The sequence below is a fragment of the Sus scrofa genome, chromosome 5, assembly GCF_000003025.6.
Source record: "Sus scrofa isolate TJ Tabasco breed Duroc chromosome 5, Sscrofa11.1, whole genome shotgun sequence".
Taxonomy (NCBI): Eukaryota; Metazoa; Chordata; class Mammalia; order Artiodactyla; family Suidae; genus Sus; species Sus scrofa.
In genome coordinates this window covers 51,058,337-51,076,135 of record NC_010447.5, presented here as the reverse complement: position 1 = coordinate 51,076,135, position 17,799 = coordinate 51,058,337, and the positions used below count along the sequence as shown (strand labels likewise).

Here is a 17,799-nt window from a genome sequence, read left to right as displayed (position 1 = left end):
AACAGTTCCAATGTAAGGGACTCTAGAGAATGTAAAAGTGGGAGAGGGGAGGTGATAAAAGCAAAAGCATCCTGGCCTAAAAAGTCTAAGTGGACACACACACCTTTACCCTGACCCTCTTCCCATTTTATTAGTCTTTCTTCTATATCTAGTTTCAACATATAGTTTGAATGTTTAGATGGGCTATTTGATATCAGTAGTTGGTATGCTTGCCAGAAGTGAGAGTAGCTCAAAGGCAACTGCTGCCTGATAGGGTGTAAGGCAAAGAACTGGGTACCACTAAAGTTCCAACACTGCATAGTTCAGCTCTGTTCTCTCCAGCCTTGACTAAAAGGTAAACAGTGCATACACAGATACTTTCAGCACAAGAAAAGTCTAAAAGAATTGCTCGTCCTATGCCATAATAGGATCTGAAAAACACTCTTCTCAAAACCAACGTCTAGGAGAGAAATATCTTTGTTTCATAAAATGCATCTTTTTATAGGCATTTGCTACGTTTCATCTTTTTTTTATTTAATGATAGTGTAAAATGGAACATGTTAAAGGAATGTAAATGATTATAAATTCCAAATCAGACATAATGAAAGCTATGGAACTGTGCCTTAAAATAACTGACATGACATAAAATCATGCACTGTATTAGTTAAGTAGGAAAAAAAAAAAAACATAAGCCTCAATAGTGCTATTAAATTTTTAAAAAAGGACAAACTTTGCATTATGAAAAGAAAAAAAGCTGGCGACATTTGTTAAAAGCTAAAATAAAACTCAAATGATCAAGATTAAAATTAGAAAAGCTACCAGTACATAAAATAGGCTCTCACACATGTTTAGAAACATACCCGCCTTCTACAGAACCTATGAGGCGATCCTCCCTTAGCAATGACGTTTATACAGAAAAATAAAAAAAGAGAAAATCATCCAAACACTTTAACTATTCATTGTTCCACACAGCATATTTAGCGTTAAATTTATAATAAATAAGAGATGTATTCACATACTGAACAACCATATTCATAATTTCTATTAATCTGTAGAAATATATAATCTGTACATATCTTACCCCTAAGAGATTGGTTAGTGATAAAAATCACCTCAGCAAATAAATATATTAATATGCCCAAGAATTATTAACACCAATAAAATATCTTTCTAGAAAATTACCTAGTATTTCCTTCTATATAACTTTAATGTAAACATAGAAATAATTTCATTATTCAACAGATATTTCCAAATATTAGACTGGAGGACAAAACTAAAATAGTTATAGAATTATCTGAATTAAAAGTAATTATTCACAAACAAATTACTCTGATACCTTAAATACATCTTGGATTAAAATTACAATAATACAGGTAGGTACATGACCAAAACAGGTTTTTGAAAATAAGTTCTAAGTACATGAAGAACATAACAAAATCATATTAACAGTGTAAGAATAAAGAATGTTAAGTGATTCTTACCCTCTGTTCCAATGCTGACTGAGTCTGTTGTCTTAAAAGAGCTTTAAAGGGCCCCCCTTCTTTTCCAGCACTACCACTTCCCATTCCTACAGAACATCAGTACATAAATAACAACCAAAAAACAACTAGAGAAACAGAACGTTTAATTGCGTTCATATTCATAAATATAAGTCAAAATCTGTTAAAATAATCAAACCACTTAAGGTATTATGATGATACCTAAGGACATATTTTATTTTATTCACAAAGTTTTCTTCACAAGCAAAATGTCAAAGTCCTACTGCTCATAGCTAGTTTAGGACTTAATTTGTCCTAAAAATAATTTTTAAAATTACGTTAAGATAAATTTTTGTATACTATTCCATTTTTAAAGTTGACTCTTTTAGTAATAAATAATACCAATTACTTACACTATGCAAATAATTTGAGAATACTAAAAGACATAATAAGAGAAACATTAAATGTTGATTTAAAAGTAAATATAAGAGTTCCCATTGTGCCCCAACTAGTATCCATGAGGATGCAAGTTCGACTCCTGGCCTTACTCAGTGGGTTAAGGATCCAGTATTGCCATGAGCTGTGGTGTAGTTCACAGATAACAGTTCGGATCCTGCGTTGCTGTGGCTGTGGCATACGCCTGCAGCTGCAGCTCCAATTCAAACCCTAGCCTGGGAACTTCCATATGCTGCAGGTGAGGCCCTAAAACAAGCAAAAAAGTAAAAATAAAAAATAAATAAATAAAAGTAAATATAGAGAGAAAAGGCATAATTGGGCTTATTTGAAATATTCCAAAATTCTCTAAAAAGTATGAATTTTAGGCAATTCTGAAATACAGTCACATCTATTTTCTGATAATTTCCCAATCCTAAGCATAACATTCATGACAAAACAGTATTAATATTCATATTATAGTTTTCAACACTCATTTCCAAAAATTAACATAATTTTTTTAAAAAACAGAACTTGCAGACGTATAATAGACATGTCACAAATGTACATAGTTATGGATGAAGGAATTATATTTCCCAAACTCTTAGACATATTTTTTAAAGACTTAATTTTAAATTTCTTTCCCTACCTTATATTATTCTTTTGATAATACTAATGGACCAACTATGGTCAAAGAATTATAGAAAGCAGGGAACAGGTGAGAAGTCAGTGCTCTACAAACTAGAGTTAATAGTTTAGTACCACCTTTCAAAACTAAAGATACGTAACAGGCAGATTTACTTCAGTGACTTAAAAAATGAACTAATTTACTTGTACATTTTTAGCTGTTCTTGGATAAGGAAACAAAGGTTAGCATGTGTATAGTCCCATTCTGTTCTTTAAAAATAAAAAAGAAATTTATTTTTCCTGTGGTAGCCTAAACATAAGTTTTAGAGACTATACCATACTAAACACAGAAATGAAACTAAGATCTTTATATGAAGCATACTGAAAGCCATAAAATAAAATGTAATTTTGTAGAGAGAAATGAAATATTAGAAAAATACAGCAGAATAACTTGAAAATTAATGCGATGGACAGAAAAAAAATGGATAATGAAAGAATATCACCAAAATGAGACTTAAACTGATTCAAACAGAATAATTTACTAATGTAACCATATGGTTTAGCAACGTGATGGCATAGGTCCCACATGAATGGAGTTGGTGTGAAGGGAAAGAAAGTAGAGCACCTAAATCAGAAACTCTAGTAATGAGAACCTAGTAATTACTGGAAATATGCAGATCTATGTCCTTAGACATAGACATATAATTTTTAACACATAAAGTAACTGTAGCAGAATATTCATAATTATCCGTCAAGTAATCCTCATGATAATTCTAATCATTTAACTCCGTCTGCCAGTAAGAAAAATCATAAGTACATCCTATGTAAAATACCCATACTTCTTTATAGTATGAAATAATTTTTTTCAAAGATGATTTAAAATTAAGGGATTAAAAATCTGACATAATGTGATCCTACCAGAAGCAGCCAGGAACAGCTCTTCACTGAAAGAAACACTTTTCCTCAGAACTGGGCTGACAAGGCTAGAAGGATGAGGGGGAAGGCTAGATTCCGAGAGGAGAAGACAGGACTTTTTAAGATGAAGGGAACCACAAGGGAGAGAGGGGGAGCTGGGACACAGGTAAATCCTAGGCCCCTGTGGGTAAGGTGCTGTGGAGGAAAGTAGCAGAGAAAAGATGCAGATTCAGAAGATGACCAGAAAATGCAGAATAAGGAAAGCAATGATGAAGCAAAACATAACAGTAAAAATGAACTGTAAAATGCATACACAAATTATAGTAAGCATATGAAGTCATTTAGCAAGATCATCTATTCAACATAATATAAATAAAAGTCAGTCTAAAACAATAAAACCTTTACAAGCTCTGCATTCATTAAAATTTTTTAAATCACTAACAAAGGATTGTAAGCCATTCTAATTACTTTTAGCTGACTTCTTAAAAACACTTAAATTATCTGCCATTTTTTGCTTAAGGATGTATAAGGATAAAATGTAACACATTTTTTAAAGCCAAAAATGTGTCTAAAATAAAAACAATCATTTAAAGTGGTAAAAAGTTTTTCAAATGTTACTAAAACATCACTTATGAGTATTTTAACTGAATACCTATAAATAATAAAATACTTCCTACCACATTAAGTAGACAGTTGCTGTTAAATTTAAATAAATAAAATATTCTTCCTGTCCAACTTCGAGATGTACGTTAATAATGCTCTTATTTTTCCTCTAAAAGTTTAAATACTCAAATCAGATCATAGTACTATTTACATTTACAAAGATTTGAGTACCTAAGGCCAAAAATATACCCTATAGATCACAAAAAACATACATGGCAAAAAGCCTGACCAAAAAAAGTAAAAATTAGCTTGAACCAGGTGTCAAATCAATATCCTAACACTAGCATTCTAAAATTCCACTCCTACTAGTTGAGTACTTGAAAAAAGAAATGAAAATGAAACCTTGTAAAATGTCAAAAAATCAGAATCCACAGAAATAAATTAATATGAAATTTTTAAAAAACAAGACTCATCTGAAGGTGGTTCACACAGAAAGAAAACAATTCTCAGCATAAGTTTTGTTAACTTTATTCTATTTCTGGCTCTCCAATTTATATATAACAAAATCAATCATAAACAACTTATCTATTCTATTTAAGAAACAGATTTGCATATGCAAATAAATTAGAAAGGAGAGGATCATGAAAAAAATGCTGAATTACAGTTTTAGAAATTTTAGAACATTCATAATATTGTAACTTTAAATCTCCATGAGAAATAGGAAGTCTCCTCAGGAGTATTCAAAGATTTTTAGGGACCCATGATAAGGCCAGAGGACTAAAAAATTTTATTATCCTATAAATATGTAACTGAGGTAGTGAATAACTACAGGTAAAACAATAATTTATTTAGAGATAGCCTATAAATATAGAAATACACAAGAATAATACCTCTATTATAAATGAATTTTTAAAAACTAAAAACTAACAAAAATTTGGAGCTAGAAAAAAATTGCATGTAAGTTTTCATTGATAATACAACTGACTGCCTACTAGAAAGCTAGAGGAAGAGAAGTCTGGTTCAGTTAATTTATTACTTGGCAATCTTCCAACTGACTGCCTACTAGAAAGCTGAAGGAAGAGAAGTCTGGTTCAGTTAATTTATTACTTGGCAATCTTCCTTATGCTTGGCCCTTTGGTGCATAAGGGAAAAAAGAAAGACCAAGAAAATACTTTCAAATTTGTATCTGTGGTATGGCAGAGAAAAATAAGAATACTGAAAAGTGGCCTGAAATATACAAATAAACAACCAGTGGACAGTGCCTAAAAAATATTTTTAAGAGACATATTTTTCAAATACTATCCAAAGTCTTTCTTGTTTTGACTGTCATAAATTTCAAGACCAGAATCTCATTCTTTATTTAAAAGTAAAACAAAATAAAAAAATCACTTTACTTCAATTTCAATGGCTCAGTTTTTATGACAATACAGTTAAGATGCCATACTCCAAAGCAATCATTACTATCAATTTATCAAATTAATTTAAGATGTTATTTATAATTATGTATGTAAAAATAAAGCTATTCTTTTCAAAAAATTAGGTACTAATGATTACCTTCTTTACATTTTTGTGACTATATCTATAAAAATAGATACTATATCTACAGGATTTTTTTAATGTCCTTGCTTAACTTTGAAAGTAGCAGTGGTTCTAGAATTAGAGTTCTTTTCGTTGTCTTCATAAAATCTGGGGTCATTTTATAAATTTCTTTTCCAACACAAAAACAAGGTTATTAAAGATAATAAATTTGAAATAATGCAAACATGAACTAGGCAAAACGTTGTCGTTAACCTGGCAAAGAAACTCCCGGACAAAAATGCTATCTACAGAAACCGAAAATTTTTAACTTTTAGATGTTTTATGTATTTGTTACTTTTCTTAAGAAGAAAAGTTTAATGATTAAAATAAGCTAATTCTATTTTAAGGAATAAGAAACTAATTTAGTTTTTTAATGAATTTGATCATAAAGCATATTCACAAAAACTCAGATTATCAAAATACAAACAGAAGAGGGAAAAATTATAAATTTCATACATTGAGAAAAATGCAAGAAAAGTAAAGCAAAAAAGCTATTTTCTAACCTAGAGAGTAAGACTAGCAAAAAACAAACATTTTAACCAACAAGAAGTTAATAAATAGCTATATATACTCCAATATAACCACTTCAGCTGTTCTTAAGATTTTTTTTCACAATAAAATCTTAGAATTAAATTCAGAAATAGAAACAATGAATTCAAAAATGCTTATACTGCATGAGGAACTAAATTGCAAGCTACTAGTGTTACTTTCTATTCAAATGCTTTAAGATGTTATTCCTCTTTCATGAGCATGAAATGAAAAATGTCTATATGCAAAAATAAATCCTGGACTTCATATCTACTCTATGATTAAACCAACAAAATGTCAATCTCTGAACAAGATAAACTTCTGAACTGTACAAAATTTTCAGATTTTAATTGTAGCAACTGAAAATGATCATTAGTCACATTATCTTTTAACATAAGTGGCCAAAAACAGGAAGAAAGGCTTGGATGGAAAGCCAATAAGGAACAGAAACAAATCTGGAAAAAAAAGAAAAAAGAAAAGGTGAGTGGAAACGCCTTACCAGTTTTGGGTGTCAAACTCAAATCTGTGTCAGAAGAAGAGGACTGTCGACTGTAGGACTTGGAAGGTGAAAAGGAATAAGTTTGGTTTTTCAGAGGGGTTGAGGGTCCTGATGAGTGAGTATTGGGATTGGGATCTTCATTGAAGGGAATCCTGCCAGAAGAAGGTGGAAAAATATTAAGTAATCATGTGCCAGAGGACTTGATGGAGGCAGCATGATCCAAACACCAGGAAAAGATTGGGGCAGGGCCAGCAGTCATTTCTTAAGTGTGGAGCTGGGTATGAGGGCAAAGACATCCAATTGCTGTTTTAACCATTCATCATTCTCCAGATAAAAAATTATCTGCATTGAAACAGTTAATAAGCCAAGTAAAAACGCAAAAAAGCATGAAATGGCAGACTAAGGGGGTAAAAAATATAAAAGAAGAAATAAACAAAAAGAATAAACACATGACTAAAAATACTTTCAAACAAACAATGCTTTTTTAAGTTACAAAAGAAAAATGATGACTGCAAATGGTGTGTGTAAATATTTGCAATAGTTTTTATATTTGCACACACAGATATCTTGAAAAGAAAAACATGTTTCCTTATCCTATAGCATCAAGAGTGCCACAGCTAAAAACACAGCAGAATGGAAAATGAATATAGCTACACAGAAATATTGCGTTTTATGCAGAATAGTCGCTTACCTGTTTTCCAATAGCTCTCTTCCACAGAATGAAACAGAACCCACTGTAACAAGTTTTATACATAAATAAAAACAAATTGGAAGTTTTGGCAGCTATTTCATTTAGAGTCCAATCAACAATTTTATTTCTAACCAAATGCAGAAATATGGCAAAAATACACAATGGAGTATTCTCCTAAAAACCCACAGTGTACATAACACAAAATAGGGTTCTTAAAGGATCTATGGAAGAGACTTTGGAAGCTGGAAGAACACTTTCACTTCCATGTAGTTAGAGCCTCTGTGGCGGTTAAATACAGGATTTCTTCACTGCTGCTCGACTAGGAGTAAGAAAAGGAGGAAGCAAAGACTTGTGGTACCTGCCTACACTACCTGCCTGCCTGCCCTCTGCAGCCACTCTGCCCGTGGCCTGCTTCCCCAGCTCTGGAGTCTGAGCAGTCTCGTACCAGTATAGATGAGAGTGGGAACAGACACAGAGAAGTTCTGAGTAAGTCGTGAGCCAGTAGCAGTGTGAATTGGACTGTTGTGAGTCGAGCGGCATCCATGGCTTGGAGGATGAACCAGCGGAGACCTGAGGGAATTTGTGGTCCAAGTGGAAGAAAAGAAAACAATACATACAACAGATAGCAAAGTTATGTTAAAATAATTTCAAAGGAGATTTAGTTAGGGGAGAGGAATTATTTTTTAATCCCTAGCATGCACAAAACAAGTTATAATTAAAAAGAAGAACAATTATTTTGTTAGAACATAGTTATAAAGAGTCAGATTAATAAATTAGAACTGTGAATAAGGAAAATAGCAAGCAGAACTGTCAGTTGGAAATAAGAAAAAGACTAAGATTTGGATTTTTAGTTGCTTTAAAATGTTTGTTATTATTTTGATCACTGCAGACCTTACTAAACAGTATTTCAGGGAGAAAACACCCATAAAAATGAAAAGTCAAATATGAATTTCTTATACTACCTTTGAAACTAAGATGTTGAATAACTGCTGATGTGATTAACAATATTTTTCTACAGAGGAAGTTTAACTAACAGAACTGTTTCTGTCTAGAATATCAAGATAGGAGTTCCCGTCGTGGCACAGTGGAAACTAATCTGACTGGGAACCATGAGGTTGCGGGTTTAATCATGGGCCTCGCTCAGTGGGTTAAGGAGCCAGCGTTACCATGAGCTATGGTGTAGGTCGCAGACACAGCTTAGATCTGGCATTGCTGTGGCTATGGCGTAGGCCTCAGCTATAGCTCTGATCAGACCCCTAGCCTGGGAACCTTCATGTGCCACGGGTGTAGCCCTAAAAAGCAGGGAGGGGAAAAAAAAAAAAAAAAAAGAATATCAAGACAGGGGAACATAAGAATATAAAAAAAAAAAAAATGACAACATACAGAGAGATGAGTGAATTGAACGAATATAAGTAGATCCAAACATTCCATATTTCAGCACATCAAGTATAAACTTAAAACGAGGTTATACTGGAAACAAAACAAAGCAAAGGGACACTGCTTTTTAAAAAGCATGGATTAAGCAATATAAATGACCTCTGTCTAGTTTTCTTTCTTTTTTTTTTTTTTTCTTTTTGCTATTTCTTGGGCCACTTCCGCGGCATATGGAGGTTCCCAGGCTAGGGGTCTAATCAGAGCTGTGGCCACCGGCCTACGCCAGAGCCACAGCAACCCGGGATCTGAGCCGCGTCTGCAACCTACACCACAGCTCAGGGCAACGCCGGATTGTTAACCCACTGAGCAAGGGCAGGGACCAAACCCACAACCTCATGGTTCCTAGTCGGATTCATTAACCACTGCGCCACGACGGGAACTCCTCTGCCTAGTTTTCAAACAATATATTATTTAAACTGAAACAGAATTTATTTAAACTACATTCTGAATTGAAATTTTGTAAAATATCAACTAATATCCTACAATAGGCCACATCTATGCATATGTAAAGATATTTAGACCTGTATGTTCATCTGTGACATTTAAAATTTTCACAAAGAAATTTAGCTAAAAGAGCATAGTTATAGTGGATGGAGGAAAAAAAGGCATACTATATAATTAAGAATTCTGGACTTCATTTTAGCAATTATTTCACTATGCAATGCCTGCCCTTATGCACAATGAGGGGAAAATAACCCCTAAGTGACTACATTCTGAAAAACTATCATCCCCCTATTTTTTAGAATTCAAATTAAAAGTAGTTCAAGAGCCCAATTTTTCCTGGCTTTTTTCTCCTTTTCCATTGTTCAGTGAGCATTCCCAACAATCACAATCAATTCAAACATGAATTATCATTAATTGGCAATAATCATCTTTATAAAGTTTATAGACTACTACTACTTTCTGAAAATATCACTGTTTTTACAAATCTTTCTGCTTTTGTTGTTAATTTTAAACATGTTTAACTGACAAAAATCAAATATTTCATTGGTGATCAATATGATTACAAGTAACTGAGTAAGGTTTTGTTTTTGTTTTTTATTTCTCTCTTGAAGTGGCTAATGGAGTTATTAAAATGTTTAAGAATCAATGCCATACAGAGAAGAAACTGGCTAAATTCTCCTAGAAAGTACTTTTTTTTCCAAGTAAAGAATTGATAAATCATATTTTTGGGATTGCCATCTACAGCATGGAGAAGTTTCCTGGGCCAGAGAAACTGTGCTACAGCAGTAACCAAAGCCACAACAAGACCAGATCGTTGACCCACTGAGCCACCAGGGAACTCCAATGAATCATATTTAAAAGCACTTTCTACCATATAGATAGTTCAACTAGGAAACAACAGAGAGATTAATACTGTGTATTACACTAAATACGTAAAAGGAAAACACAAACTGAGAGAATACACCATTAATAAAAGTAAAACAAAATGAACATTGTTAAAGGTTCAAATTATGACATCAAATTAAAATCCAAGCACACTGGAGGAAGCACCACTATAATGCATTCTTGTGGGGGGGTCCTAATTTTTTTTTTTCCCCCTTCACTGTTTAAGGCAGCACCTGCGGCACATGGAAGTTCCCAGGCTAGGGGTAGAATTGGAGCTACAGCTGCCAGCCTACGCCACAGCCACAGCAATGCAGGATCTGAGCCATGTCTGCGACCTACACCACAGCTCATGACAGTGCTGGATTCTTAACCCACTGAGCATGAAGCCAGGGATCAAACCTGTGTCCTCATGGATACTAGTCAGGTTCATAACCTGCTGAGCCACAACGGGAACTCCTGGAGTCCTAATTTTTATCAGTCTCCTTGTACGAAAGGTTGCCTTACAATAATACCTTAGCAGCATTTCTAACATTAAATCCATTCAGACAGGAACATAATCCAACCAACTTTTATCAAATCAACAATGTTAAAATTAAATACCACATTAATTATCATCAGCTGAATCATAAAATAATTTTAAACTAGTGCTCAAATTGATTCATTATCAAAAATGCAAATAAGCTGGTTGAAATGAAGCAGCCTGATGTTTTGGGGTTTCTTCTTTGTTTTTGTTTGTTTGTTTGTTGATTGGTTTATTAAAAAGACAGCATCTCTTTGGAGTTCCTGTCATGGTACAGCAGGTTAAGGATCCAGCACTGTCTGTGGTGGCACAGGTCATTGCTGAGTGGAAGGTTTGATTTCCAGCCCAGCACAGTGGGTTGAGGATCTGGCATTGCTGCAGCTGTGGCCTAGGTCACAGCTGGGGCTCAGATTAGATCCCTGGGCCAGGAACTTCCACATGTCACAGGTGCGGCCAAAAGAAAAAAGAAAAATAAATAAATAAATAACATGACTTAGGGAGTAAGATGCCATCAGAAAATCTTAATGAAGGAACTTAAATTCTTCATGGTGTCACTATTTGACAATTTAAGGCAAATGACTACACAAAGCTAAAAAAAAAAAAAACTCAGACAGTCCCAGATTTACATTAATGGAACTCTTCCTAAATGCAGGCAAAATGTATTCTTCAATATCCATATGTCATTTTAAGACACCAAAAGGTACTACAGCTTTCTTTCCACTGAGTAATTTAATGACAAGAGGAAAACTTCAGACATCAGATGTGCAAAGGCCAGACCCCTTAACATAGTACAGATAAGGTTGGAGGGTGGCAGAAAGAGGGAACCAGGTCTTCACCATGGAGGAGTTGTCTTATGGCACAGCAAGTTGAGACCCAGGTTACTGCTGCAGTGAGGGTTCAATCCCTGGCCTAGGAACTTTCACATGCCACAGGTGTTCCAAAAAAAAAGCCATGTAAAGAGAAAAAAAATCTGAATCCCTCAAAAAGTTATATCTACAGCCTGACTTCACTTGCAGCAGCGAGCGATTCATATATTTTAAGACATATTTTGAATGGAATATAAAGCCAATTCACTCATTTAAAATAATTATTTCACCTCTTATCTTCAAATAAAGTTAGGTAATATATGTAGTACTGTACTTCCTCCTGTGACTAAAATTTAATCCAAATAACTAAGGCCAACAGAAAGGACGTAATTAAACAAGAATAAGTTGAGATAGAGAAATCTCACTTTTACAAAGATTGTTTTAAAAAAATATTGTGATTGCTTTCTAGTCAACTGCTCTTGACTACTGCTGAACTGGGAAATATTTCGGGTTTTCTTACTATAGAATTTTGACTCTCTGGTGACAAAAGACAGAGGTCAGCAAACTACACACTAGAGGCCAAATCCATCCTGCCATCTGTTTTAAAAATAGTAAGTTTTATTAGAACATAGACACATGCATTCATTTGCATAGTACTGATGGCTGCTTTCATGCAACAATGGCAAAGTCGAGTCCTTCTGTTAGCAAGACTGAATTATTCCTCTGTATCTTCTGGTCATTTACAGAGTTTTTTGACCCTTGATCTAGAAGAATTTCTAGATCAGTGGTTCTAAATGAAGTACTATGGGCATTTAGGATGGAACAAGTTCTTTGTTGTACAGAGCTGTCCCTTGTTGTGTAGAACCAGCATTTCTGGTCCCCAGTAGAATCACCCCCTCACCCCAATCAATCATTAACAGAGAAATTTTTCATTTCAAGCATTCCTTGTTGACAGCACCACTACCACATTAAGACTGTGCCTTAGGCACAAATGATGACACATAAACCAAACTGAGCCAACACAAGTGTTTTGTTGGGTCACATATAGTTCTTTTAAAAAAGTTAAGACTCTGAATTCCTTTAGATCAGGGAGTCAGCAAACAGCTTTTTTTTTCCCGTTTTTATAAACAAAGATAAAAGCCATAATACGGCCAGTGCCTGAAATATTTACTATCTGGCCTCTTACAGAAAAAGTCTTGCCGACGTCTACTCTACAGAGTCCCCAGGATTCCCCATTTAATTATACTAAATTATTTTATTAACAGAAACTGTTTGGCCTCTGCAGACACTGGAATTTGAGACCCCTGCATAGGTCAATCTTTCCTGCTTCCTATACTATGTGCTAATAATAAACATAATTGGATTTTCAGGTATAGGTTTTTAAGCATTCCCTAGGCAATAAATAAAATTCCACATAATGCATAAATATTCACTTTATGATTTAGATATACAGTGTGTACAGATCTGGAACAAGTTTAATTTTACATTACTTAATCTGAATTTCATAAGACAGCATAAATAAAATATTAGGAACAGCTAACTAGTTTTAAGCTTCAAATTCTGATAGTCATCACTGTTAAGAAAAATGGCCACAGGAAAAAAATGTATATTGAACTCTATTAAAATGTTTCAAATCAAATGAAAAGATGTAGGTGAAAGATAAGCTCCATAAGAACAATTCATCAATTCATACTTACTCCTTCATTTCTTTGGATGGGGAATTACATGCAGGAAGGAGTGCTGCTGGGCTACTTAATTTATCCAGGGTACACGCTGTTCCTATGGCTCGTACCACTAACCCAGACTCGCCTTCCAGATCAAAACACTGTAAGTACCCAACAACCGCATTTCCTCTCATTTCAAGCACTTTCAAGCCAATTTTCCTCTGCAATTCACCTACCAAAAAAGGGAAGAACACTCAATTGGCTTCATATCTCCACATTATATACTATAAAGCTGGATATGGTAGTAATAGAAAAGAGTCCAAAAAAAAAAATCATAGAGTTGTAGAAATTGAAGGGAAACTAAAAGACTATCTGGCTCAGCCTCCTACTTTCAGGGAGGTCAGATATTATTAGCTACATTTTACAGATGTGGCAAGTAAAGTTCCCTCATTTATGCATTCATTTACCAAATAATTTTTGGTTGTACACTATGTGCCTGCCATTCTTCCTTTCTTCTAAGTGCTAGAGCTACAGAGGTGAACAAGACTGATAAAGCCCCAAATCTAGCGAAGTTTACATAATGATGGGAGAAAAAGATAAAAAGCAAGTAGACAAATATAAATATTACATATAAAATATATATGTAAAATTTTAGATAGCATGTCATATAATATATTCTAATACAGCTAATATATAATACAATATATTTATGATATATGATATATATCATAAATACAAATATGTAGAATATATAGTTTATTAATATATTAAGTATATGTTAAATATAATGCATTTGTAAATATTAAATATAGTTAATATAAGTATATTTACATTTTATATTTAAATGTTAATTTTTTATAAATGTAACATTTGTACTTATTATCTATGTGAAAGTATGTGTGTGTGTGTGTGTGTATATATATATATACAAGGTGTATGTATGTGTGTGTATATATATATACATATAAATACAAGTTTTAGATGGAAATAAGTCCTTCAAAGAAAAATAAAAGAGTGGCAACAGAGTGAGGAGTAGAAGAAAACACAAGTTGTTAAGAGTAGGACTATAAAAAAGCAACATTTAAACCAAAAGCCTTAGAGAGATTACCTAAACTCTGTCTATAAATAAATGCTCAAAGGAGGAAAACTACAACCCAGTTTCCCACCTCCTTGCTCAGGGCACTTTCCACCTTGCCACTTCATGAGCACGAGTTCCTTTTACTACCAAATTAAGAAGGAACTGTAAGCTTCTGATTCAGATTTCTTCATTACATGACGGCAATGTATGTGTGTTCAGAAGGGTGGGGCCGGGTTAGGGAATCAGTCACTTACAAGTCATAGTCTTCATTGTAAAAGTTTGGGTAGCATGTCAAAAGTAAGTGAAGAATTTTGGAGTATTAAGTCAATCAATAATGAAGTTATTATTATTTAGATACCTGACATTAAAGAAATGAGTCTCTGTCTGGCCTCATTTGATGCCCTTGGTGTGCGAATTCGATCAATCCATTGATATTCTGGGTCTTCATTGACCACAAGTTCTTCTACAAATCCATGAATTATTACAGCTCTATAGCACTTTGGGATAGATGTTGCTGTTAAAAAGAAATTATCTATTACGCTTATATTTATCATAAGGTTAAGTATAACTTTTTAAAAAATGTACAACTAAGTTCTCACCTTTTGGATATAAAGTACAAAAACATCTTTGTGATAACCTTAATGTAATTACAATAATACTTCCAATCAAACGGTCTTCTAAGTTCCATTTTATTCTTAGAAATAACCATCATCTTTTAGGAGGCTTCTCACCTTTCTTATGTAAGCATAGTAGATAAAAATTGTATTTTTATAATTTAGAAAAACAGCTTCAGACTATCTTAAATATCATTCAGCACAAAGTTTAAGACAGTCAAAATTAAACTCAGCTAGCTGATTATTATATAAGCAAGTAAAAAAGTAGATTATTAACACAAAATACTCTCATTTTTTAATAATATCTGGTCAGATTCGAAAAGGGGAGAACATGAAGACATCTATACCAAACTCTATTCATGCCTTGAAACTGGCCCAACTGCTTAGAAGTTTTCAACCCTATTGGTCCAGGCTGGCTATGAACTGCCCAGATCTACTTAATCGTGACCCATATTTCATGGCATGTGCAGCACTCTATACCTCTAAGCACTTAGGTAATTTTGGATACCATAGTGCTCTGCTCCTATCTTTCAGCATCTTATATCAGCATAAAATGCCACTGGATTTTTCTTTTTTTGACACATAGTTTAATTACAGTCATATTTTTTACACATCTGACAAAAATAACTTGTTCTAATTTATGAAAGAAAAATATAATAGGCAATAAAATATTAACCTCTATAAAAGTAATAAGAGAAACAGGTGAAAATTATTTTAAGCTCTTTTTCGGAGGTGTGGACCTACTAACACAAGAGTAAAACCTACATGAGATGAGTAGCTTGCAACCTTCCCCATAAGTTAGCATCTAATAATTACGCCTTTTTTTTTTTTTTTTTTTTTTGGCTGCACTTGCAGCATGAGGAAAGTCCCAGCCAGGGATTGAACCAATGTCACAGCAGTGACCCAAGCTGCTGCAGTGACAATGCAGGATACTTAACCTGAGGTGTCACAAGGGATTTAAATAATTATGCTTTTTAAGCTCACTGGAGACTTCAGCAAGATACACACATCCATCCACCACAAATGGCTCCATGTCTTTATTGCCTGGTTTTGGACAGCTCATCTGAAGTAAGTCTGAATATGCCACATGTGCAGCCTCATCAAATTTGTTTCCCAAATATAGATAATAGAGAGTTTGGGATTTGCTTTCGTTGGTTAAGAAAATACAAGTCCCTGTGTTGTTACTAACTGCTGAAAATCAGCTGACATCAAGGGATATAGGCTGCTATTCAGAAACGGTGTTATCACTTGTATATTATAATGTTTTATATTATCCATTATCCTTACACACAGAGAGTTTAACAATTCAGTGATTTTTCTTTCAACATACAGCCTAGATGAACTGTGGATTCTTTCTCTCCACCAAACAGAATAGGTCACTTTATGTTTATTCCTTTAATTGCTTAGTTTTGGGTTAGGACTGTAACAAATGGTATTATCACACTTTGTATTCCCCTATCTAATTTCTCTAAGGATGAATTTGTTTGTTGCAATGTAGGAAAAAACATTCCATCTTTATTTTCAATCTTGTTTCCAGTCATTCTTAGGTACTTCAGAGTTGTATTCTTCTGTAGTGCTCTAAAAAAATCAATTTTCTACCTTCAGGCCCAGGATCATTAAACAAAGTTTATGTAAATGTGGTTTCATTAATATATGGGTTCTTCTTTAAAAATTCTGTTAAAGATCCAAAAATCTTCACCTATTATTCTTTCTACTGGTGTTAAGTGACTGTAACCTGCAATGACTAATGTGATTCCTTCTAATATTGCTCTTGTGGGCCAGGGCAAAGGCTGGCAGAGAGACTAGAGAAAGGACCACAGTAGGGGTAAGAGTAGGGAACATCCAGAGGCAGCCTGCCCTGGACCACAGTGGCACTGTCGTTATGACCACAGGCACACATGTGCCCCACTGGATTTTTATTAAAAAAAAAAAACTTTCTAAGAACTTGTAAAAAATTAGATATCATTTAGGTTAAAATCAGAGCAGTAGTCCCCAGAGTATACAGTAACTGTTCCTGAAAAATTAACAATTTTCTCTATGGCACCAAGACCAAAGTATAATAGGTTTTCCATTAGCCTTCTGAAATATTAATTTGATTTCCTATATTGAATATTTATTAAATTACCTGTCAAATGAGTAAGAAAATATTTTTACTTACTGCAAAAGAATTTGACTCCACATGATGACTGCCTAAATCGATTCAAGTCATTGAAGAGGTCTACTTTGACAACTACATTAATTTCCCCACGGATACCTATAATTTCAAAAGGAAAATCAAGTTTCTACTCAAGAAAATAGAGTACAATTAAATAATCAAGCAAATAAATGGCAATTAATGATTTTAAAATAATGTATCAATCATAATAGTAATGCTATCTTTGTTTCCTAATTATTTTCATTCTATAGATGCTCTTATTTATTTATTTATTTATTTATTGCTTTTTAGGGCCACACCCACAGTATATGGAAGTTCCCAAGCTAGGGGTTGAGCTGGAGCTATAGCTGCTGGCCTATGCCACAGCCATAGTAACACAGGACCTGAGCTGCATATGCGACTTACACCACAGCTCACAGCAACACTGGATCCCCAAACCACTGAGTAAGGCCAGAGATCAAACCCACATCCTTATGGACACTAGTCAGATTCGTTTCTGCTGCACCACAACGGGAACTCCCTAGATGCTCTAATTTAAATAAATCCTGTTTTCCAATTTATTTTACCATTTTAAACATCAGTAAATAATAACAATATAAATAATGTCACAATATACATAAATCTTATCAAATATTTTATTTTAATAAACTATTATCAGTGGAATTGCCAGGTGAAAAATGTAAAATAGGCAGAAAAATGCCAGACTACAGACAGAAGCATCTGCAGTTCCTATGGGTCCATCTGCCATTCAACAGAGATGACATATTTTTAGACTAGCATTTCTATTATTAAGCATTCTCAAACTTTTTGATCACAGAATCCCTTTACAATCTCAAAACTCATTGAGGATCTTAAAGAGTCTTTTGTCT

The 17,799-nt window shown here is 33.7% G+C and overlaps 1 protein-coding gene across 23 annotated transcripts in view; it reads right to left on the bottom strand.

The window, feature by feature from the left end:
* Positions 1-17,799, bottom strand: part of C2CD5 (C2 calcium dependent domain containing 5) — a 91,769-nt gene that overhangs the window by 56,152 nt on the left and 17,818 nt on the right. For 9 of the 23 annotated variants that reach the window (XR_002344081.1, XR_002344082.1, XR_002344080.1 and 6 more), the window contains exons 5-11: positions 16,934-17,029; positions 14,520-14,675; positions 13,117-13,315; positions 6,640-6,791; positions 3,435-3,626; positions 1,461-1,546; positions 840-872 (exon numbers count right to left, since the gene is read on the bottom strand). Coding sequence is in view for 20 of the 23 variants with exons in the window: in XM_021092222.1 (XP_020947881.1) it covers positions 840-872; positions 1,461-1,546; positions 3,435-3,626; positions 6,640-6,791; positions 13,117-13,315; positions 14,520-14,675; positions 16,934-17,029 (914 nt within the window). In the remaining 3 variants the exon portion in view is untranslated. Of the gene's footprint in view, positions 1-839; positions 873-1,460; positions 1,547-3,434; positions 3,627-6,639; positions 6,792-7,775; positions 7,901-13,116; positions 13,316-14,519; positions 14,676-16,933; positions 17,030-17,799 lie in introns of all 23 variants that reach the window. The other 14 variants (XM_021092213.1, XM_021092217.1, XM_021092221.1 and 11 more) reach the window with 5 other exon arrangements.